The 25965-nt window shown below is 42.3% G+C and overlaps 1 protein-coding gene across 4 annotated transcripts in view; it reads right to left on the bottom strand.

Annotated features, from left to right (window-relative positions):
• LOC132841849 (collagen alpha-1(XIX) chain) overlaps window positions 1-25965 on the bottom strand; it is a 124383-nt gene that overhangs the window by 32036 nt on the left and 66382 nt on the right. For all 4 annotated transcript variants that reach the window (XM_060864429.1, XM_060864431.1, XM_060864430.1 and 1 more), the window contains 6 exons: window positions 24462-24566; window positions 24260-24313; window positions 16917-16970; window positions 16772-16825; window positions 11686-11739; window positions 8592-8636 (listed from right to left, as the gene is read on the bottom strand). In XM_060864429.1, coding sequence (XP_060720412.1) covers window positions 8592-8636; window positions 11686-11739; window positions 16772-16825; window positions 16917-16970; window positions 24260-24313; window positions 24462-24566 — 366 coding nt within the window. The remainder of the gene's footprint in view (window positions 1-8591; window positions 8637-11685; window positions 11740-16771; window positions 16826-16916; window positions 16971-24259; window positions 24314-24461; window positions 24567-25965) is intronic.

Genomic DNA, 25965 nt, shown 5'->3' with positions numbered 1-25965 from the left:
TCACAGTGTGGGAAGAGTTTTACTGGAAATAGTGTTCTTGAAAGAAATCAACTCACTTATAAATGGGATAAGCATCAGTGCTCACACTGTGGGAACATTTTTAAACAGCAAACTATTTCTCAAAAACACCACTGCATTCATTCATTACAGAAGCCCAGCTCTACCAATCTGCCACTTCTGGACCCTTGAGTAACTGCTAATGCAACAGGAAGCATTATGTAAGTGATCTCTGGGCCTTAACCTGTATTTTATCCAACAAACATAAATCCACAGCTACGCAACTCACTGGAGAATTAAATGTGTCCCCTTTGTCTCTCCCGTTTCCACCAAAACTGTTCATGAGGAGAATATGGACAGGCTAAATATTCCGTGTCAGCCAAACCTTTTGTCAAATGTGCCGATGCCAAACATCAGTTTTAGACAGTTTTTCCCACATTCAGGAGAGCAATGGTGTAGAGAAGCCCCTAAAATCTTACCACCTGACCACCTTACCAGTTGCATGCCCAGAATGAAGCCTGGGATCAGTGGCTGCAATATCATGACATGCCCTAGTCCCACTTCTTGTGCTAGATGGACACATCACTGCCAGGGACTTTCTGTAAAACTATGTGCACCTAAAGGTTTAAACAGTGTATGCTTAAGGTGGTGCCATGTATCAGGATGGTAATGCACCAATACACACACACACAGCAAGACATGTTTATGTTCGAAAAACTCCCTTCGGAATATTATTGACCCACTTTGGGGTGTTCTGGAGGAGCAAGCCAGGAAGAATTTTCCTACACCAGCTTTATGTAATAAACTGGCCTGGAAGATGATTGGCTCAACTCCCTTGGCAGTCATTTCATTGACAAGGCAAATAGATGCTATATTGGCTGCAAATGGAGGCACTATACCATAATCTATTATTGTGGTATAAAACTAGGTGTTTCAATTCCATTGTCCAAACCCTGTAAAATCTTGTTTAACTAGATTTCATTCATAGAAGCAAATTATTTAGAGCTGTTGTAGATTAAATTGAGGGCAGAAGAACATTAAGTTGTCACAGAGGCTAAAATAAACAAATGACTTAAACCTAAAAGCTTTAAAGGAATCAAATAATATAATGACCATACTGCTCCATAGTATACATGCTTAGTACTGTTTAACCCTATTGCATAGTTATAGAATTGTTGACTCATAATCATACTTTCATGTGTCATTCAGAAGAGGATTTGTTCCCTTTTAGGTCTGTTTCCTCTCAAGGTTTCTTCCAGGTTGTTTTAGGGAAATTCTAGTGGTGACTGTTGCCTCTGGCTTGCTTATTATGAAGCTATATGTACTGTATATATTTCTGGAAAGCTGCTTTAGGATATTGGGTCTCTTATCAATCTCTCATTTAAAAGTGTGAATGTTGTGTAAGCCAAAAAGAGATATAAAAATATGCCGGATTATTAAAGGCTTTACAAAAATTACAACCGTAAATGACAAAATTCTTGCACCAAACAGCTTATTTGCATTTGTCGATGCCAACAACACTTGATGATAGGACATACAGTACCTCATTTCCTAACTTGAGGACTTGTGGTATTGAGGAGTGTGGTATTACCAGGCCAGATAGAAGCAAACGAACATCTGCTGAAACAGATGGAAAGAGTGGCATCAGTATGGTATTGTGAGGTGTTGTATGTCTTCCAAGCAAGGAAAAGAAAAAGGTTTTTATAGACAACAATGCCTTATCCCCAAATGAGTCTGCCAAGATCTACAGTGCCAGGAAAAATATGTTTCAAATGGAGCTAGAACAAGGAAAATCTGGGGCTCATGCCCGTCTGGGACTGTAAATTATTTAAGAAGTGTAACTTTAAGTCAATATATGTTGTATACATTCATCAGCCACTTAAAAACATTATACAGTACATAGAAGACCTCCCTTTGATCTCAGAATAGCCTTATCTCATCAGAGACTGACAATTGTCCATTTACTTCATTGAATGGACTCCACATGGTCTTAGAGACATTACTTTAAGACTCTTTTAACTCTTTTTGTTATAGTTTAATTATAAGTTGCACATATTTACCAGCTACAGTTTTATGCTGCAAATTTCCCATTCAGCATTTGTATAGTCAGCAAACAATGCTGTTATATTCAGTGGTATTCAGATGACACTGTACAGAAAGAAACTAATGGAACCCACTGTGTGCCAAACAAACATTTAGCACGACATTACCACACCACAACCACTAATCTGAACTGTTGAAACAATGCAAGTTGGGTCCATGGATTAATGGTGTTTACACCACATCTTCATTCTGCATGTCACTGGGGAAATCAAGATTTATTTCTAATTAGATTTCTAATCTAATCTTTAACTCTACATGTTTATTGAGCTTTTGTTCACTGTCACTGAAGAACTGCTGTTCACTACATGCTTTGTTTTACATGCACAATTGCACAAAGGTGTGAAATTTTGTGGGCATTGAGCAACTATTGATATACTGTAATTTACTGGCTAGTATAAAATATATGAACAAAATGTTGGTTATAATTTGTCTAATCAGAATAAATTTATCTGGATATCTTATTAAAAGGTAAAGAAGGTAGTCATAGTGAGCAGTCAATCAGTAATGATGTAGGAACTTGTCTATCCTGTACAAGGCCTCAGACTATAAGAGTAGACATGAGCAGGAGAATGTAGTCTTGCAAATCTTCCTGAAGTCTCCAGAGGTGGAGCGAAATATATGACCCTTCTTTAAGTTGAAGTAAGTTCAACATAGATATCTTAAGAGTTCAAAAATGGTGCAAAAGTGCAAAATGTAAGGAAGGGTTAGGATAAAAGGGAAAAATGGATTTCTATGGTCAAGTCAGTAGGGCTCAGGTGACTGTCAGGAGTCAGAGAGCATGATACTTGTCCATTGTATAGCACATCTAGCATAAGGGTTACCTAACGTTTGGGCAAACAAACCCAAATTGAGATGTGAGATGCATGTTTAGTTAGGTTAAGGTCTTGTGATTGACTTGGCCAGTCTAAATCCATTCAGTTTTCCCCAAATGAAGTCATTGTTTGTTTTGGGTCATTGTCTTGCTTCATGAAAAAATTCCTGTCAATCAGATTGGATGCATTTCTCTTTAAATTGTCTTTCTTTCTCCACATTTTGCTTGGACCCTCAGACCTGGACATGTTGGCAGTTTTGAATGTTTTGAATGTCCTCCACTTGTAGACTGTTTCCCAGACAGTGGAATGGCTGATTTCAAATTCTTTTGAGATCCCTTACCAGACTCATAAGCTGCTACAATCTTCTTCCTGAAGGTCTTAAGACAGCTTTTTCAATCTCACCATGGTGTTCAGTCTCACTTCAATTGTCAGAAGCACACCAAACTAAATGAGCAAGCCTCCTTAAAAATGCTGAGTAACGATGTTCTATTCATGTGTACCTGAGGTGATAAACCTGTGTGTGATTTAAGCCATTTCAAATTCAAATTTCCTATTTGTCACATACATAAACATACACAGTGTGACATGTAGTGAAATGTGTTTTATGACGTCTCCTTATAGTAAAAGTAAATACAAATAGAAAATGTTTGTGCAATAAAGATAAATAAAAAGAAAAATAAACATAGATCTGTAAATGTAGATATAAATGTCAATAAAGATAAATAAAATAAAAACAGATCTGTACAATTGGCAATAAATGTGATTGAATACGGATTAGTATGTTATATATAATTTAGATATATACAAGGCAGATTGTATATTCTATATAAGGTATATAAAAGAGTCCCAAAGTGATGTGTTCAATGTATAGTGTGCAAAAGAACTGTCTGAGATAGTAGGGCCATGTGTGAGTAGTGAGTTTATAGAGACCTGGTTCTAGGTGTTCTGTTGGTTGAGGGCTCAGATGGCCTGTGGGAAGAAGCTCCTTGTCATTCTGTGTTTGCCTTCCCGGCCGCAACAGAGAAAAAGAACCGCAACAGAGAAAAAGAACATTGTTGGGATGGCTGAGGTCCTTCATGATCTTCCTTGCTTTGGTCCAGCACCACTTGCTGTTGATATACTCCAGGTCAGGGAGCTTATTGCGGATGGTATGTTCAGCTGACCACACCACCCTCTGGTGTCCTGCTTAGTCTGTTCCAAAACCAGGCTGTGATGCTTCCCTTCAGGATGCTCTCAATGGTGCATGCGCAGAAGGTCCTTGGCACCCTAGCTAGCAGTTTAAAGTCCCTTAATCATCTGAGGTGGAAAAGATGCTGCCGAGCCGTCTTTACCACAGTGTTGATGTGACAGGACCATGACAGGTTCCTAAGATGAGAACACCTAGGTACCAGAAATTATCCACTCAAAAGGAGATCATTCTGGCACCCTGTCTCCAGGCTTTTAATCTCCTCTAGGTAGACCGTCTGGTTGTTGGAGATGAGGCCCACCACAAAGTTGTCGTCAGCAAACGATGATGTTGCTGGAGATGGAAGTGGCCACACAGTCATGAGTGTACAGTGAGTACAGCATGGGGCTCAATACACAACCTTGGGTGGCTCCAATGATAAGAGTAAGAGGGGGTGTGTGACTAGTCCCAGGACCTCCAATTCTGAGGTGAATGTGGAGGGAAACGTAAATGTTTTCGACAAATTGCATTTTCACATAATTCCCATTTCTGTTGTCCAGGTGGCTCTGGGCGGTGAGGTGAAGGTATGGAGGTATCCTTGGTGGAGCAAACTGAAGGGGGTCCAGTGTGTCAGGTAGTGAGGAAGTAATGAAGTCTCTGATTAGTCTTTCAAAGCACTTCATCAAAACAGAGGTCAGGGATACAGGGCGATAATCATGTTGTGCTCCGTGACTGGAACGCGTTTTCTTCTCCAACTTTCTCAGCATGCATGCAGCATGCACACATGCCATTATCGCTGTTAGTGCCAGTAGTGCTGTAAGCAGCCTCGAAACAAGCATAGAAATTATTTAGTTCTTCTGCCAGAGAAGTGTCCATATTCAGTGCTCTGGAGAATGGTGCTTTGTAGGCTGGGATCGTTCTCAGTCTCTGCCACAGGCTCCTGGAGCCACCGTGTTGGAACAGTGAGGCTAGTTTCTTCTTGTATTGCCACTTCGCCTCCTTCACCACTCTGCACACATTGTAGGATGCAGCTTTCAGTAGGAAAGTAGGAGATGCAGTAGCATGTTCCCGGTGGCGAGCCCCATGTTGTAGACGGCAGAGCCGGATCTCAGAGAGGATGTTTTTATTCACCCACGGCTTTTGATTGGGAATTGTCCTGATGATGTTTTTGTGATCTGTATCATCAGATTCCCGATATATCCCATGACCGCTCCCGTAAACATGTTTATGTCATCAGAGCTGTCCCAGTCTGCATCATCTAGAGCAGAGGTATTCAACTAAAATTTAAAGAGGTCCAGTAAGAGAAAATTTCTTGACACAAAGGTCCGGAAGATCATAATGTCTAACTAGTTAGTGTGATATATATTTAAGTAGCCTAGTAGTTGTATCAACATCTGCAAGCAATCAATACCTGACTGTCAAATCAAATAAATTCAGTACAAGTCAAAAACATTTTGACAATATTTATTGTCACGTAACATAGAACTGAAAATATTTATGATTGTAGATATGAATAAAGTTAAATAAATAAAAGTAGGGCTACATTTCAATATAAGAAAAAATAAATAAAATGTGAAAATTGTGTATGCTTAAATAAAGTGCTTAACCTTCCCTTTTATATCTCAGTGAGAGAACTGAGCTCTAGTTTGGCAGGATGTTAAACCTGGGCTTGAATGGAGTCAGGGCCGTTCTCATACACATGTGGAGGTGCTCATTAGTGACCCTGGAACAGTATTTAGTTTGGATTATGTACATTGTAGAGAAAGCTGCCTCGCAGTTGTATGTAGAGCCAAACATGGTCAGGATGTATAGGGCTACTTCCCTCAGAAGTCGCTGTCTCAGGGACGCTGTCTTCAGATTTGAGTAGTTTGTTCAAAACCTGTATGTTTTGTCTCATAATGGCGTTTCACGTTGTCACTTTTAATATGCGACACACTGGTTTAGTGTGAAGTGTGAACAGAAATCAGTCTCCGTCTCACTCGTCTGTTTCTCTCCCTTTCTCCGTCTCACTCGTCTGTTTTTTCCCTTTCTCCGTCTCACTCGTCTGTTTCTCTCCCTTTCTCCGTCTCACTCGTCTGTTTCTCTCCCATTTCGCCGTCTCACTCGTCTGTTTCTCTTCCTTTGTTTTCTACATGTATCGCTATCTTTCTTTCATGTATAACTTTACTCTAATTCTCTCTCATCTGTCTTGCACTGCTGAGTCACAGGGTTTACTTCAGGAATGCACAGACTTGATTGGTCTGTGCGTTTCCACTACCTTTACCGTAAAGACTGCAAAAGCTGCGCCGGTTAAAATAGAAGCGCTTCGTCAAGTTTTAAATCATAACCTTTTGTTTTGGCTGTAGGTCCAGGTCCGGGTCCGGATTGGACAGCTTCTGGGTCCGGACCCGGACCGTGGTCCGCCTGTTAGTGACCTATGATCTAGAGCATCCTGCAGATTGCGTGACCTCCCTCTGAACTTGGGGTTCCCGTTTTAACCTATGTTTATATTTAGGCATGAGGAAGATGGTGGTGTGGTCCGATTTACCAAAGGGCGGACTGTCTTTGAATGGTGTGTAGCAATGTTCCAGTGTCTGGTTGCTCCTATTGGGGCAGGTGATGTGTTGGTGGAGGTTTGCAAGTGCATGCTTGAGGTTGGCACTGTTAAAATCCCACACCACGATGAGTGCAGCGTCCTTGTGTCGTGTTTGTTGTTAAGTGAGAGACCTAAGGTTGTCAACTTGCTTTCCAAAAACTGAACATTGGCTAACAGGATACTAGGCAGAGCTTGAGTCCAGGTTAATTACATTTTACAGAAAGTTTAAAAAAGTCGTGTCTTCAGTTTTAATTGTTTAGTTGTATTACTTTAATCTCTCAGTATTGTTAAAATTGATGTTAAATATCCACAACCAAATATGTTAAAAACACACAGGCTTTCATAGGGTGTCCTAATTTTTTCACATGACCGTATACATACACACACAAATTATAATGTCACAGCATGGTGCAAAAAAGCTTGTTCATTTTTCTGTTACCTCTAGGTTGGACTATTGTAATGCCTTACTGCCTGGATGTTCCAGTAGGTACATAAGCTCCTGTTGCAGAATTTAAGAGTGAGTTTTCACATCTGACTTGAAGCTTTTTGTGTGCTGATATGGAAAAAATGCTTTTAGTTTAGGAATGCAGTCATTTTTGCTGGGTTCAAATTTATTTTCAACATCTAATGCTAACTTGCTGAGTTAAAAACATGTTCTGGTTTCTTTCATATTTGTACCAAATGCTGGCTTTTCAGATGAACTTAAACTGTGTTATTTTTAACTTGGCAAATTATGTGTGTAGGAGGAAAATTTAGCCATATAGAGTTCTAATGAGCAAGCAAGAGGCAACAGAGGTAAGAAAAACTCTAGGAAAACCCTTGAGTGGAAGCAAACTCAAAAACTTTGGCTGTTGGGCAATGGTCCAGTCAGTAATGGAGGAAGATCATGTTTATCTTCAAATCTACAAAATCAGTCATTACCACAATTGCTGAGGTTTATAATACACAAAATAATCATACAGTATCATACAATGGATATAAAAGGTTTACACACCCCTGTAAAAACAGCAGTTTTTTTATATGTAAAAAATTAAACAAAGATAAATCATAAACGTCTTTCACCATCAATGTGCAATCAGAGACTTAGGAAATAAAGGGGAAAAAATAAATCAACTTGTATTTCTTCCTATTCATGATATTTTATGACAAGATTTCTCAACTTGATAAAAGCCCAAATTTTGGGTGAAGGAAATGAGCCCTAAAGCATGATGTTACCACTTCCATGCTGCACTGCAGGTGTGGTGTTCTTTTCCTTGTTCGCACCAAGCATACATTTAGGAATTATGGAATTATTATACCTTTTGGAATTGGTCTTATAAGACCAACACAAATTCTGCCACCGGGTAAACATCTTGTAAACATGCTTTGTAAACTCTTTGCAGATTATGGTTTCAACTGTTGAATAAAACTAAGAAGATGTGAAGAAAGTTGTACAAAAATCAGAATAATAATTTAAAAAGGAGTCTGAATGATTCATTCTGTATACAGCCACATTCTCACTATAAAAGGGTGTGCAAATTTATGCAATCAGTTTATTTTTATTTCTCCAATTTTCCCTTCAGGTTTCAGATCTTTTTCATTCCATTTTTTATTAGTTTGTTATTATTACATTGAAGGTAAAAAAATGTCCTGGCAATTTATATTGTTTAATTTTTTACATTATATTAATTATGTATTCATAGAAAAAACCCAACATTTTATCAGGGGTGTGTAGACTTTTTAAATGTTCTTCAGGGCAGTTAGGTAATTTTTCTAATGGCAGTAAATCAACAATGAATAACAATCAGATGGTGCAATTATTATTATTATTATTATTATTATTATTATTATTATTATTATTATTATTATTATTAATGCATAAATGAATCCAGGAGGTTCACTAATCTTTGAGTGGAATGGCTCTCAACTCTTAAATCACTCAAATCCTGATATAACTTACAGGAGGTCCGGGAGGTCCAGGCCTGCCTGGTGGACCCTTTATGCCCTACAAAACATATGCAAATAAGGGTTAGCATACTCAAAACATACTTATTCAACACATACATATTCAAAAAACGTACCAATATGCTTTATCATGCTATCCTAGCATGATCCGAGCTGTTCTTATGGACAATTGGTGAATGAAGTAAAGTCCAGTTAAAGCCTTAGACACTATTAATGGTCACTGAATGCATCTCTAGATTAGCAAGATGGCAGTAGATATTCTCTCAAACACAAATATGCATAACTTAGTGTATACACTAAGAAAACACATCACTTTGGCAAATTCGTTTCTAGATTTATGCCTATAGTTCATTAATGAGACAGGGTATCATCACAGGAGTCACATATTTTTAAATGAGATAAAACATTTAGATTGGAGACTGATTTTAAATACTGCTACAGATGAGGTACATCATATTATGCATATTCTGTTACTGTCAGACAACACGTTTCACATTTTAAATACAGCTAAATTATTATAGTTTTACTTAAATAATAAAAAGCATTACACACTATTATATTAATATTCATTAATGATTACATGCTTACAGAGTAAAAATTATAATGGCTTTATCCCAGGAAGAATGCATAATATATGCAAATGTTAAATAAATAAATAAAGTGGGGAGAACCAATTTGAAATAATGTACATTCCTTTATTCCACGTTTCAAATGCTTAAGTCAACAGCAGCAGTGATCGAGAAACAGATAAGTATCCCATGTTAAGCCATAAGATATTGTAAGATTGTAAGCCATGAGCTGATTGTGATAGACTAGCCAACAAGATCTTTGAGAGTATCGATGCTCTGTATTTAAAATTAAGATGACTCGTTGATATTTGGTCAAGATTGCTTATTGTCTAAATATATCCTAATTCTGCTACAGGTTATAGGTAACAGTCAGGATAGTGTGTAAGAGCACTTACAGCCTGCCTCACAGCCTTTTTGGGTAGGATACTACAACCTTTGTGCACATTGATTTGAGAATTCCTTTAATTTGTTAACACAGACAGACATGTGCGTGCCACATTAAAGCCTGGGGGTGGATAAGTGATGGCTTGGGTTTCAATATCATGGCATTCATTAAGCCTGCTTCTTGTGCTCAATGGGTGTGTCACTGTCAGGAACATGTGAAACATTCTGGAGGACCATGTGCACCCAGTGGTTCAAAAAGTGTAAGCTGAAGGTGAGACCGTGTAAAAGGATGATAATGCACCAATACAAACAGCAAGACTGGTGACAGAGTGGAAAAAGTGAAAAAGTAATAAGTGAAAGTAAAAGTGAAATCGAAGATCTCCCAGATCAGAATATTATTAAGAGATTTTGGGATGTTTTTGAAGAACATGAAATATTTTCCTCCACCAGCATCATGTAGTGACTGGGACAATGTGTAGGACTTGTACCTTTCATTCTCATAACAGATTAATGCTTTATTGGCCACAAAAGTCTGTATACTATACTAATAAATGATTGTGGTTTACAACCAGATGAGAGAGGGAAAATCAAGGCAAGCAGTAGGTCGACAAACAGATCCACTTGGAGGCAAACAGATCCACTTCTGCACGGCCAAATATCTTCCAAATTCATCCCACTGCGTGAGGGTGGAGACACCACTCCCCGGGCCTCAGCACCTGCCTCAACAGGAAGTCTGCCTCCTGATTTAAATGCCCTGGGATGAAAATCGCTCTCCGCAAAAGAAACCTGGTCTTTGCCCAGAGCCAAATTTGCTGTGCCAACCTGAACAGGGGGTGCAATTCAATTTTCAATTCAATTTATTTGTATAGCGCAATTTTATCAATTATGTCTCAAAGCAGCTTTAGAGAAGTATGGAAAGAGAATAGAGAGAAAAAGAAATAAATATATAGAATTTAAAAAAGAAGCACAGACTTCCCTGATGATATAGGACATCACCGCAGTGCTGTCTGTGCGCACTAAAACATGGCAGCCGCTAGTTGTGGGAGAAAGTGTTTCAATGCTAGAAACATGGACCTCAACTCCAGGCAATTTATGTGCCATCAAAGTTAAGGGCCCTCCCATAGACCCTGGGTCGGGCGGCCATCCAAGGCTGCTCACCAACCCAAAAGTGAGGCATCCATAACAAGAGTCCTGCAATGGTGACATGCCCCAAGAAGCCAGGAACCAAGGTCTTTTCTACATAAGAAGGGTACAAAGCCCACGGCACATAACCCTTATAAACCTGAGAGGATGTCTGTGAGGATAAAAGCCCTCAACCCTGAGCCACAACTGGAATGGGCTCATGTGAAACGAGCCAAAGGGAGAACGTTGGTTGCTGCCGACATGGGGCTGAGCACCCTCTGTGCCTCGGCAGCAGAGAGGCTTCAGCCTAGCCGAATAGCTTTCACGGCTGACAAGAGGGAAGCCACCCGAGCAGGGGACAGATGAGTCCCAAACTACCCCCCAGTGTCCATGCACTTTGTAAATATGGTGTAAGTGCTAGGCCAAAATGCAGAACACAATAATACTCCGCTTTGCCCCCAAAAGCAAATCTGAGGAACTTCCTGTGCTCTGACAAAATGTGAAAATAAGCGTCACAAACCAGTTCTTGGACCTGATCTGGGTCACAATAACCTTGAGCATGAGCATCTTGAACTTGGCCCACAGGTCCAAAATTGAAAAAACTAAATCCAACAATTTCTAAACAAAAAAGTTCAATGAAATTCAATATTAAATATCAAATATTCAATAAACAGGCCTTTCATTGGCTTAAACCGTTTTTATACTATATATGTATTATAAATACCTGTGGAAAAATTCAGTTTAACTTTTTTAGTTGTTTGCAATTATTCTGTGTAGATTACTTTACATAAGCTGTTTTTAAATGTAAAATAAAATTAAATTAAATATGCAGTATAAATAAAATGTAATTCTCGTCTGTTTTATCCAAAATTAATAAATATTGTTTAAAATGTATTTAGCCATAATCTAGTTTCTACCAAATAAATTTCATATCTTTAGCATAGCAACATATTAGCAACATAAATTAGCAACATAAATGTATTATTCAGATTTAAAATATTTGGGCCTGCTTACCTGTTCTCCCTTGAGTCCAGCTGTGCCTGAAATTCCTGGTCTACCAATGGGACCCTGAAGAAACAGATATATTTGTTTAAGTAATGTTGAGTTTAGCTAAATAGCTGATATTCCAGAGAACATATATGAAGGAAAATAATAGTTAAGAATACCTGAACACTTACATCCAGCCTTTCAATCTGTTAATATTCTGACTGAGACCTTATTGGAACAAAAATTCATATATACATTCCCCTCCAAAAAAGTGAAATAGCAAGGCCAATTCTTTTGCTTTTGTTTTTATACACTGAGGGTTTACCTTTACATATGAAGATCAGACCACATATTTTGAGCTTTCATTTCCTTATATGTATATCTACATTGTATACGTGTTACAATACTTAAACCATGAAACCCACTCATTTTCCGAATAATATTGAAAACAATTACTGACAGTTTCTTGCTGCTGAGATGTGCCATGATAAGTCACTGTTTTAATAATTAATAGTTCTAAATAGTGTCTTCATTTGAGCCACTATGTTTGTTTAAAACATCATGAAGACATGTGCTATCTATGGGAGAAAAGCAAGCCATTTTGAACATGAGAAACGACAGAAAATTGATCAGTGCCACTGCATTGGACTGTAAGATAGGTTTTGTGTTTTGTCTTGTGTTCGGTTTTCTAGAGGCAGAGGATCCAAATGCAAGTAAAGATTTTAATGAACACAACACAAAATAAACCTAGGCAAGGCAATGACAAAACAAGACGAGAACCATGATCACACTCAACAGTCATAAAGGGACAACAATCGACAAAGCAACATGGCAAACAAACCGGGTTAAATACACACAGGGAACCAATGACAAAAAAGAGCAGGAACACGTGACTACATCAACCAATAAGAACATGACACATACACAAGGCAGGAGGACATGGGGGCAAGGGAAGAAAGACACAAGAAACAGGTATCAAAATAAAAGTCATAGAAAACCAAACACAAAACAAAACACAAAACCTATGTTACATGGACATAGCCTTCAAAAATGTTGAATGCCCTGAAAGAGAAAAAGACACCCCTGATGTACTAACAAGCAAAAAAATAAGTCTGAGAGCAAAATTAGCCAAAACACAAGATACAAATTCTCTTCAGCAGTAATATTCAGAAGGCTAGTTTGGAATTTGGAAAGAAATATAGATATGAACCACAAAAGTTCTTGAACCAAGATTGACCAAGAAATGATGGAAATGTCAGAAAGGTTGTATATTTCCCTACCGGAACATTTGTGGGCATTCCAGCAGCTTGTGTGTTCTGTGCCATATGTTTTTGTTTATTTTGTGTCTCCACGTGTGATTGCCCCTGCCCAATCCTTAGTCCCTTCCCACTTCTGCACACCTGTTCCTATTCCTGTATCATTACTACATCCCCTATTAATATCGGTTGTGTTGCGTTTAGTTTTTGTATAGTCCTTGTCATAGCTTGCCCTACTTATATGACTGTTTTTTGTTTTGTATTTAGTTGCCTTAGATTTTTTCCAGTGTTTTCTGTGAGTCAATTTCATTATTTTATTAAAGCTCCTGGTTTTGCTATCCAAGCATTTGTGTCTGTTTTTTCCCGATGAAGGCATCCCCTTTTCTGACAGAAAAGGCCAAATTTGGAGAATACAGCTCATCGGTCAAGCATGTTCGTAGTAATGTATGGAAGCTGGGGTGTGGTTGAACAAAGTTTGGTGTATGGAGAGTGGAGCAGAGGAAGGTAAGAGATTAGACAGCTGTATTCAATTGTACTAATGACTTTTCCTCTTTTGCAGTAATGGGGTGAGAGAAGTGAGAGCCGAGAGAGAGCTCAGCACAGAAAGCATGAATGTGCCTGTATGTATATGTAGCTGAAAAGTGAAAATAAAAATAAATCACTTTTTGAGGTCTCAAGCCTGTCTCCCATTTCTTCTTTCCCGAACAAAAATATTGTTCTCTAAGTCATAGATCAAACATCAGGAAATAAAAAAGCTGAAATTCTGATCTTTGTCTTTCATTCAGCTTTTAACCCCAAAATGAAATGTCTTGATTATATAGCAAAAATGTCTCTGGTTACGTATGTAACCTGGTTCCCTCAGAAAGGAATGAGATACTCTACAGTATGTTGGCTTGATGCTATGGGAGTGCCCTATGAGACCGGTGTTTCAGGGTGAAAGCAGAGTGTGAAAGCTACTGCTCTTGAGCCAGAACTGGAAGGTCTCGTGCAGCAGCCCCAAAGGAATAGTCAAGTCAAGAAGCTTTTATTGTCATTTCAACCATATATAGCTGTTGCAGTACACAGTGAAATGAGACAACGTTTCTCCAGGATCATGGTGCTACATAAAACAAAGAGAGGGCTAAGGACTTGTAAGTAGTCTTAGCCACATAAAGTGCAACTGTGCAACCTGGTGCAAACAGTGCAGGACAAGACAGACAAGACAGTGCAGACAAAAAGTTACAAGACAATACAAAAAGTACAAAAAATACAATACACAAAAGACAATAAACAGTAAACAGAAATGCCGACCAGTGTAAATACTGTATGTGAATACTGAATGTTCAAACAATATTTTGTGCAGTAATACTAGAATGAACACAGTTTCTTAGCAGCAGGTCCTTGAGATAATGTATACAATTGTGCAAAAACAGGAAAAGACTGAAATATTGTATAGTATGTGCAAAATGACTGAGATATTGTACAGTATTGTACAGCATGTAAACAGTTTGATGTGTCAGTGTGTGTGTTTGGTGTAGGTCTGTGCAGTCCATACAGATGATGTGAGTGTGTTTGTTGTGCTCAGTACAGTTCAGTTCAGTTATTGAGAAGTCTGATGGCTTGTGGGAAGAAACTGTTACACAGTCTGGTCGTGAGGGCCCGAATGCTTAGGTACCTTTTCCAGACGGCAGGAGGGTGAAGAGTGTGTGTGAGGGATGTGTGGGGTCATCCACAATGCTGTTGGCTTTGCGGATGCAGCGTGTGGTGTAAGTGTCCATGATTGAGGGAAGAGAGACCCCAATGATCTTCTCAGCTGTCCTCACTATCTGCTGCAGGGTTTTGCGATCCAAGATCGTACAGTTCCCAAACCAGACAGTGATGCAGCTGCTCAGAATACTCTCAATGGTCCCTCTGTAGAACATGGACAGGATGGGGTGAGGGAGATGTGCCTTTCTCAGCCTTCGTAGGAAATAGAGATGCTGCTTTCTTGGTAATAGAGCTGGTGTTGAGTGACTGTATGAGGTTCTTGCTAGATGAACACCAAGAAATCTGTTGCTCTTGACGATCTCTATGGATGATCTGTCGATGTTCAGCGGAGAGTGGACGCTCTGTGCTCTTCTGAAGTCAACAACCATCTCTTTAGTTTTAAAATATATGAATAACAATGGCTGATGCTGCTTGGAGACCCAGAAGTCTAGTCTCAAAGTCTACAGAACTCTAAAGTCTTTGCCTGATGCTGTTCATAGCAGCAAGGATTGAGTCTCTCTATGCAGGAGGCAACTGAACCTGCATCATGTCAAAATCCCATACTACCCTTAGAAAATTGGTTCTCAGAGTGGGGGATAGCCAACTCTTCTTGAGGTAACACCTGATGTGGTATGCTATGTTGTTGGCTACAGACTTGCGGACCTCAAATTTCTGACTAATATGTGCCACTGTATTCAAACAAACATCAAGCTGCATGGAGGTTGTTTTAGAGCCTTTAAACAGGCAGACTAGCTGATTACAAGTTTAAAGACACCTCTGATGCTAATTACAGGACACACTTTAGTTTATTTTAGTTTATGTCCCTCTAGTCAAATTATTTTCAGTTATTTTCAGTTTCAAGTTATTTCAGTGACCATTGTGGTTTTTTTCTTTAATGGAAGGGTACCAACAATATTGTTTGTGTTTTTTGACAAAATTGGCTGGTGAGCAAAGATTAGGCATTCCTGGTCCCTGAATCACTCTAGGTGTCAGGGTTAGCAGAACTGCACTCTGAGAGTGTAGAGTGAGGTTGAATACACAATGTAATGGTGTACTCAGACCCACTCCACTCAGGTCTGCTCTCAGGGACATGTGATCGCAAACATGTGGTCTTCTTTTTAGTGACCCTTGCGGAGATCACAGTACTCAGATCAATCCTCCCCAAGAAAACTCAGACAGCTGAGTTTATCTGCAATAGGAGGCACCCAGGGGAAGGCTTGGTCCTTCTATATCCCTATAAAGTTGTGCTACAAATACCTCTTCATGACAACCATAACAGATAAATAGCCTGAGCCATTTCCTAAGTGGCACAAAAAGCTAAATCTGTGGCTTGACAAGTTTATCCACTACCTCAAACCTGGGTTTTCACCCAGGTCTTTGTCTAGGTCAGAACTATACACACTTCCACTTGACTATATTCAGCTATAAAAAAGACATTATTTATAATCACACTCTTCTGTGTCATCCCAATGAAATAAAAAAGGTGATTCAGTTATTTGTTTAGGGGCTCATGAATCTTTGTTATTTATCTAATGTGTCTGATTCTACTTTATTTATATAGTATAGTATTTATTTATATTTTATATTTCATTTCATATTCTGGAGGGAAAAGTTTAGCCATGATTTATATTGGTATAGTTTTTTGACATCACAAAATCCTGACATTGTAATAGGAGTATGTAGACTTTTGCATTTATGCTGTATTGAATTGTTACGACTACATTTTGTGCATGTGCATTTGAATCTTGATGTGCCTAACCAAGCCTGGTTCAAAAACATTGATCTCAAGGAACAAATTTTATTACAAAATTTAAACAAAAGAGAATGTGATGGGTATCAAACAAAGCAGGGTGCTCTGTTGTGAAAAATAATGCAAACATTATTAATGCATCTGCTTTACCACTGGATAATGTGTACATTTTCTGATATTGTAATTTTATAACCAGGGCATACTCACTGATTTCTTAGACAGGAAGTAAGTATTAATTTTTAGACTGAAATAAATTGTCAACAATGAGCAAATGTTAAAGAATAAAATGAGAAACCCCCTGACTTAAAATATTTGTTTTTCTCAAAACCAACAGTATTTACTGTCTTCATCTTTAATTAAAAATACTCATGCAGCTACTTACTGGAGGGCCACTTCGACCTGTTTCCCCCTTGATTCCTGGCACACCTGGAGGACCCTAGGTATATACATGAAATGAACATTATTACTTCATTCACAAAATCCCTAATTCATTTGATCCAGCCACTATAATCATCTTGCAAACTCACCTCATCTCCTTTGTCTCCGGCTAGGCCAGGAAACCCCCTTTCTCCCTTCACGCCCTGCAAGTTTTTGTCACAGAGTTTTCATATAATCTATAGCTTAATCTCAGATGCTAAAATAATATTGCCTGTGTGCAAAATTCAACATAAATGACAAATATTTGTTTAATAAGAAGTCAAGTCAAGAAGTCATATATAGCTGTTGCAATACACAGTGAAAAGAGACAATGTTTCTCCAGGACCATGGTGCTATGTAAAACAAAAACAGAGCTAAGAACTTAAGTAACTGTCATAGCCACATAAATTGCCTCTGTGCAACCTGGTGCAAACAATGCAAGAAAAGACAAAAAGACAGGACAAAAAGTGCAGGACAAAAGATTAGTCGATAAGTCCTCTCCGTGTGGCTGACAGAGTGCCTGCCAGTCTGTAACCTCAAAGCAGGCCTGAAGTTCCTCATAAGCCTTATCCGTCCATCTCCTTCCTCATGGTTCTGGTGGTCACAGGCTTGCCCTTAACCAGAGGTATATAAAAGGAGTTGAGGTGCACCAGGTTATGACCTGCCCAGTGGGAGGGGAGACAAGCTGTATTCATTACCTACATTTGCATACATTAAGTCAAGGGTACTCTCCTCTCTGGTCAGATATTGTTGGCAATGTTTTGTTCGTAGTGACGTGTTTGATGTCGCCTGAGATGGTGGAGGGCACTTGTATGTCTTTGTATGAAGTTGTGAATAATGCTGCTTGCTGACGTCAGGTTGGCTGAAAGCTGTACAGGTACAATGATGGCATGTGAAATCACTTTCAAAATCTGCTTTTTAACCATTATACTGTATGGCTAGGATTGCACTTCTTGTTTCTTGTTAACAAGAATGGCAATCCCCCCTCCTTTTCTCTGACCACTCTCAGTGCCATCCTGGATGGGCCGAACAGTCTTAAAGCTCTTGATGGAGACATTTTGATCTGGTTTGTCCTAGTGCAACCATGTCCCTATAAACCACATGAAACTACATTCACTGACATCTAACTAGCCCTAAATGTCCTAGTAATATTGGATGCTCACTCCAAATGGCTGAAGGTGTGTATGATGGACTCAACTATCTCTGCAAAACCAATCAGTTGCTGAGAAAATTGTTTAGTTACTATGGACTCCCCAAAGTGCTGGTTAGTGAAAATGGGTCTGAATTCACCTCAGTTGAGTTCCATACTTTTTCATAAGGCTAATGGAGGGACACATGTATGTTCTGCACCTTTTCTCCCATCTACTAATGGCTTAGTGGAACACATAGTTCAGATGTTTAAGTGGGTGCTACATTGTTTAATGGAGTCAACTTCAATTCAACAAAGGCTGGACACTTTCCAACTGACATACTGGGACACCACACATGCCACAACCAACAAATCAGCCAGCATGCTTTTTCTGCAGCACAGGTTCTTATCTTGTCCAAGTACAGGTTATAGAGCCTGATAAAGGTGTGTGGAGAGGACCAACCTGCTGCAGCACAAATATCTTCAAGGGGGACACCCCTGGCCAAGGCACTGGACGAGACAATACTCCTAGTGGAGTGAGCCCTGATGCCGAGAGTCGAGGCAAGACCGTGCACCTCATAGGCTTGAGCTAATGGCCTCCACCACCCAGTGCGCCAGGGGTTGCTTGGAAACCGGATTACCCTTATTCCGGCCCCCAAAATAGACAAAAAGGGCGGAGGAGTTACTCCATGAGCTAGAGCGCTGGACATAAGTCCTCAAGGCCCTTACTGGGCAAAGCAAATGCAGCCTCTCCTGTTCCGCCAACTCATGGAGGACAGTAGGGCAGGACAGCCAGCCGTTCTGGGCACCTTAGGGACATATCCTGCCCTGGGGTGCAGAATAGCCATGGACATGCCAGGGGAAAAAATTCTAGGCAGGGTTGACAAGGCCTGCAAATTCCTCACTCTTTTGAGAGAGGCCAAGGCTAGGAGCAGAGCCAACTTCAGGGTCAGAAACTTCTCAGCGGCTGACTCCATGGGCTCAACGGGGCCTTCCAGCAGCCTCTCCAGGACCACAGAGAGGTCCCAGAAAGGAAGGCGAGGTCTGCAGAAAGGCATCAGCGGCCTGACACCAAGCAGAAAGCGAGAGACCAGAGGGTGCCTACCAAAGGAGGCCCCGAGGACAGGCTCATAGTTCGAAGCAATGGCGGCCACATACACCTTTAAAGTAGATATCGACAGGCCCCGAGAAAAACAAGACTGCAGGAACTCCAGCACTGTAATGACCGGGCAGTGAACTGGATCCTGACAATGTTCATCACACCAGAGGTGAAAAAGCCTCTGGTGTGATGAACACTGTCAGGATCCAGGCCTGTCCCAGAGAAAAACAAGACTGCAGGAACTCCAGCACTGTACCGACCGGGCAGTGAACTGGATCCTGACAGTGTTCATCACACCAGAGGCGAAAAAGCCTCCACTTCAGAGCATATAGCTTCCTAGTGGAGGGAGCCCTAGCATTCAGTAGAGTCTCGGTCACCTCAGATGAGAGGCCTGACTCTGGGGACTGGTCCCCCTCAGGGGCCAGACCAAAGCTTCCACACCTCGGGGCAGGGGTGTAGCATTGCCCCCTGCACCTGAGAGAGGAGATCCTCCCTGATGGGAACCTCCCATGGAGTGCCGTTCAGGAGGGATGCTAGGACCATGAATCAACTTGAGAGGGCCAACGAGGGGCAACTAGGAGAAGGTTGACCCGGTCGTGGCACACTCTGGCTAGGACTTGTGAGAGCAGAGCTACTGGGGGGAAGGCATACAGACAGAGGTGCAGATCATCAGAACCTCTATACCAAAGCATCCAGGCCCAAAGGGGACATATGAGAGAGGGAAAGCCACGGCGGACAGAGGGTCGACTCCTTGGAGGTGAACAGATCCACTTCCGCCAGCCAAAAATCTGCCAAATTCGCTCCACCACGTTGGGGTGGAGACGTCCCTTCCCGGGCCTCAGCACCTGCCTTGACAGAAAGTCTGCCTCCCAATTTACATACCCTGGAATGAAAATCGCTCTCAGCAAAAGGAACCTGGTCTCTGCCCAAAGCAGAATCTGCTGTGCCAACCTGAAAAGGGGGCGCAAACGCAGACCGCCCTGATGATTGATATAGGAAACCACCGTAGTGCTGTCTGTCCGTACTAAGACATGGTAGCCCCTGAGGTGTGGAAGAAAGTATTTCAATGCTAGAAACACAGCACTCATCTCCAGGCAGTTTATGTGCCATGAGAGATAGGGGCCCTCCCATAGACCCTGGGCAGGATGACCATCCAAGGCCGCTCCCCAGCCTGAAAGTGAGACCTCCGTCGAAAGAGTCCTGCAACGGTGACATGCCCCTAGAGTGGGACCCAAGGTCAGGAACCGGGGTCTTTTCCACATAAGAAGGGTACGAAGCCCATGATGCGTAACCCTTATAACCCTGAGGGGATGTCTGCGAGGATGAAAGCCCGCACCCCTTAGGCAGAGCTGGAATGGCCTCAAGTGAAGAAGACCCAAAGTGATAACGTTGGCTGCTGCCGACATGAGGCCGAGCACCCTCTGTGCCTCGGCGACAGAGAGGCCTCGGCCTAGCCGAATAGCTTTCACTGGTGACAAGATGGAAGCCAACCAAGCGGGAGACAGATGTGGCCGCATCGTGGTGGAGTCCCAAACTACCCCAGAAAGGTGGTTCTCTGAGAAGGAGAAAGAACAACCTGAGGCCTAGAAACCTCATATGGGCAAGCACAGCATCTTGATGACTGGCCCCCATAGCCTCCGACTGGGCCAGAATGAGCCCCAATGGTTGCCCTGGAGACCCAATGGTGCCAGGGCAGCGTCCATGCACTTTGTAAATGTGCGTGGTGAAAGGGCTAGGCCAAAATGGAGAACACAATACTAGTACACTTCACGCCCAAAGGTGAACCTGAGGAACTTCCTGTGCTCTGGCAGAATGCCTATGTGAAAATAAGCACCCTCGAGGTCGATCGTCACAAACCAGTCTTTGGACCTGATCTGGGACACGATAACCTTGAGCGTGAGCATCCTGAACCTGTAAGTCTTCAGAGTACAGTTCAGAGCCCGCAGGTCCAAAATCGGACACAGCCCCCCGTCCTTCTTGGGAACAATGAAATATCTGTAAAGCTTGAGTCCCGCTCAGGGAGGGGAACATACTCTATGGCCCCTTTCCTCAGGAGCAAGAGAAGTTCCTCTTGGAGGAACACCGCCTGGTGCCTGCCAATGATCGTGGGCAAGACAAGCAGAAAACAGGAGGAGAACTGGATCCTGAAGCCTTTTCTACAGTACCCAGGACCCACTGAGACACACCTGGCAGAAGTTTCCACGCTGCCTGGTTGTCTGATAGTGGTGTCAACCTCGAGCAGACCTCCCGGGTGCCCTGAAACAGCGCACTGGCAGGTGCTAACCCAGGAAGATCCGTGCAAGGAAGGGGAGCAGGCACAGACCCTACTGCTCCCCGAAACCCCGGAGGCGGCGGGGCAGGCAGTAGGGGGAGCCTTCCTGAATGGGATGCTCCTAGGAACCCCAGCCCTCAGGCATTGGTTCTGGGCCCGGGTATGCCAATCGGCCTCCCTAGTCTTAGACTGGGGGGGCACAGGCTGCCACACTAACCCTCCTTACTGCCCTGAGTGAGCTAAGAAGGGGTTAGGTGTGGCTGGAAGATGACCCAGGCTGCTCGCCACGACAAGGGAGAAACTCCCTGAACGCCGCCGACTGGCATATTACCTCCTGGTGCATCTCTTAAAATGCTTAGATTGCAACATATTATTGTTTTTCTAGCTTTCCCTAATTTATATATATCCAACTGACCTGGGACTCCACGTTGCTGGCTGAGCCTTGCTAATATCCTGGGAGGGCCGCTGTATTATTCTCCTGCCGTCCTCCTCTTGCTACCGGGTTGTGGAGCCTGGTTCTCTGCCCAACCGCCCCTACAGGAAGGACTCAGTTTTCTGCCTTCCAAAGTTCTGGTTTTTTGCTTTAAGTGAGTGAGGAAATAAATACCTCATTTCTTGTTATCTCTCACACCGCCTCTGTGCCCTTTTTTTTCCGTGTCCCATCTCTCGAAGAGCCCTACACTGGTGGAGAATGCGGGCAGCGGACACGGAAGCAGCACCGGAGCCCTCTGTGGGGCAGGTGCTGCAACATCTCATGCAGACCAGTCTCCATCAGCACGAAGTCACCCAGGAGCTGGCCAAGAGTGTCAAGAAGGCCACAGAGGAGCTATTGGAACTTCGGCGAGGGCCCCCCGCCGCATCAATTCCCCTCCCTGATCCCGGCCATGACGCTCTGCGCAGGCTCACAAAACTCGGCGCCGGAGATGATGTGGAGGCGTTCCTGGATACCTTCGAGCGCACCGCAGACCGGGAGGGTTGGCCCAAGCGAGACTGGGCCGATGCCCTAGCCCCATTGCTCAGTGGAGATGCCCAATTGGCGTATTACGCGTTGGATCCAGGAAACGCTCGAGACTATGAAACGGTGAAAGAGGAAATTCTTGTCCGCTGTGGTCGATCCCATGTCACGGCAGCCGGAGATTTCCATAGGTGGCGGTATGATCCAACTAGCAATCCTCGCCCCCAGATGGATGAACTGCTGCGTATCACCCGGCGCTGGTTGCAGAGTGATCGACTAACGGCCAAAGAGGTCACGGAAAGAGTGGCCATGGACCGGTTCCTACGAGCGCTGCCGGCCGAAGAGCGGAAGGCTGTTGGGCTGAAGGGCCCAGAGGACACCAAGGACCTTCTGAACACCCTGGAACATGCCAAGGCCACCCTAGAAATGGGTCGGGATGCTCGAAGAGACTTCCAGGCCAGCGCCCGCCACCCCCAGCCCCGACAACAGCCAGTGTCCGAACGAATCTGGGAGAGGAGACCTCTGGATAGCCGCCCCACCCTGGGACCGGTTGATGAGCCTATGCCCACCGAACCGGACCTCAGAGCCCCAACTCAGGCCCCCAAACAATGGCTCGCGAGTTGTGGCCTACACACCCCCACCATTCCAAAGGGGGCCCGCCTTACCGTGGAGGTAAATGGCCGCCCGGTGTCGGCGCTCCTGGATTCGGGGAGTACAGTCACGCTGGCCCGGCCCACTGTACTCCCTGCCCCCATAAAGTCGGTGGGGACTCTCGCGGTCTCGTGTGTCCATGGCGATGCCCGTTCTGTCCCTACCGCACAGGTCAAGATCCGTAGCAAAGTAGGAGAGTGGCCACTCCTCATCGGACTTATCCCAGATCTCCCGGTCCCCCTCCTACTGGGACACGACTGGCCGGGGTTTGCTGCCGCCCTGAAGGCCACTGCCAAGGTATATATATATATATATATATATATATATATATATATATATATATATATATATATATATATATTTATATATATATATATTTTTTTTTTTTCTCTCCCTGCACTAGACAGACAGGACAAACAATTGACACACAAACAGAGCACTTCTTGAAGACAAAGAAGCTGGAGTAATGTGATGTAGATGCCCTTATATGGACTTACTGGCGCGTAATCACTTCGTCACATGTCCTTCCCAAGCCATTAAATTGGCGTGTTTGCACACAGAGCTTCAGACACAACTTCCTCACAGAAGTGTTCCCATAGCGTCAGCCCTGACACAGCGTTGAGTTCCCTCGAAAGGGAACCTTGTTGTCAGGATCACAAAAACTGGAGATTTAAAGCCTTGAACTGTCCAGACTCCCATAATAGCCTCAGATTATTATTATACTTGCCAAACACAAGTGAAACTTGATGTATATTTCTGCTGTTGTCAAGAGCTTTGTGTCCTTTAGCCATAGAGTTGGGGAGGACTCTGTAGATGTGAGCTGCATGCTTATTTTTCATAGCTCTGCCCAACAGATTTCACTGTGCCACTGCACCAGCTAACAGGGAGCAGTGGACATAAGACCAACCATGTTTTTTGCCTACTCTACAGCATGGTACATGATATTTCCAAATACTTTGGCCAGCACCCAGACAACAGGAGCTAGAGTTGGTTGTTTCATATACACCAGGCCACAGCACAAACACTTGCTAGAATTGCTAGAAATAAACATCAAGTTTTGATGAGCTGTGCATTCTGATATGCTTTTCTGCTCACCATGCTTGAAAAGAAAATGCTTATTTGAATCAATATAGACTTCCTGTCAGCTCACAGCAGTCCAGTCATTGTCCTCTCATCTCTTTCACTCCACATGTATTATGCATTTTATTGTTTTCCAGGGGACTGCTCAGCAGTTTCAGTAACACTTAAATCAATATATTTCCAAATATGCATGCATTGATTATAGTGAGAGATTATAGTCAAAGCACTAGAAAACAGACAATAATATCACATATGGTCATATTATACCTTAGGACCCTCTTTTCCTGGGTTACCAACTGGACCTCTCAGACCCTGATCACCCTATAAAACAAAACACATAGTAAATATGATTTTTATTTGCCTAAATTTTATTTACCTTTCAAACAAAGACTCTTAAGGATTTTGTATTTATGTTAATTATAAAAGATGTGTCAGTGTAATTATTTTCTCTTTGCTCTTAGTCTCTTACTTTGACCCCTTGAATGCCATCTCCACCAGAAGCTCCACGTGCTCCCTTCTCCCCTTTCTGTCCAGGTAATCCTGGTATTCTGGTCTGGCACAAACTGCAGGCATTCTATAGCACAATAAACTTGTGAACACACACAAACCACAAGCTAGATAAGTAATTTTATACACTGAATGGTGTGGTACTTCACAATGTTTGCTCACAAACAGTTTCTCAGTGGAATACCTTATTCATCACTTGTAATTATTTATAACTGCATGGGCTTTCTTTCCCTTCTTTCCTTCGGCCATGGTACCCATGACAAGTAAAAGTTGTATCTGGACTATTAATTTATTAATTTATTGATTATAATAATTTAATTATTAATTTACTGATAGTTGCTTGTTACAGAAGTACAATATAAAACATCCTGGGAAAGAAAGGTCTTACTTTAAACAGACTTTTGAAAAAAATATTCGTATATAAGTTGACTTAAGTTTTTGCCAGTTCTTTTAGGGGAGCCTTGGAAGTTATAATTCATTCATCATTCATCTTCTACCGCTTATCCGAACTACCTCGGGTCACAGGGAGCCTGTGCCTATCTCAGGCGTCATTGGGCATCAAGGCAGGATACACCCTGGACGGAGTGCCAACCCATCGCAGGGCACACACACACACTCATTCACTGGAAGTTATAATATTTTCTGTAAATTCATTAAACTTTAGAGATCAGCAAAAGTGCTGCCGTTACACATTTTTTTACAATTCACATTTCTCCCCCCATTTTTATGTTTGATATGAACATTAACTAGGCTTGCGTCTTAGTGATCCACCTTCTTAGTTAGTTCGATACTTCATTTTGAGCACAATGTTTCAGGGACCCAAACAGCTCAAGATCACCAGACTGGTACCTCTCTCATCAGATCACTTGGCAGCATATATTGAGATCTAGGAAACCCCCCATTCGGAAAATGTAAGCAATGACTTGAAGTCTCTTCCTATCATGGTGCAAAAAGCACCACCTGGACCCAGCTCCCCTTAAAGTGTTTGTTGCTGCTACATCTGCTAGCCACACACATCCATGAAGCCTCCATGAAGAGGCACCCTTGGTTGGTCTTTTTTAGGCCATCTCCTCCTACCTGGATTTCACTCATGGGATGGTTAAAGCTACTCTGCTCCCCATACCGTGTTACACCCTGAAGGTGCTCTTATCAACTAGCCAGCTAGTCATCCTGAATGCCTTCTTTCCTCTGGCTAATGTGTCTCCAGAGCAAGAAAATCTGCAGTTACTATGCCCAGTTCAGATGCTTAGGGCCTATGAACACTGTTCCTCTCAACTTTTCATCTGCGTTGGTGGCCACAACAGGGGTGATCCTATTACCGTTCAACAAGGTGTGTGAAATGGCTTCAACTTATCAGGGCCCATTACACTAGGAGTGTAGCATTGTCCAACTCCTGCATTGCCTCTTCTGCATGCAGCAGTGCCTATGCAAGTACACATGGCCCTGTGGGGCAGGCATTTTTTCTT

The sequence above is a fragment of the Tachysurus vachellii genome, chromosome 2, assembly GCF_030014155.1.
Source record: "Tachysurus vachellii isolate PV-2020 chromosome 2, HZAU_Pvac_v1, whole genome shotgun sequence".
NCBI lineage: Eukaryota > Metazoa > Chordata > Actinopteri > Siluriformes > Bagridae > Tachysurus > Tachysurus vachellii.
This window is presented reverse-complemented; position numbering and strand designations above follow the sequence as displayed.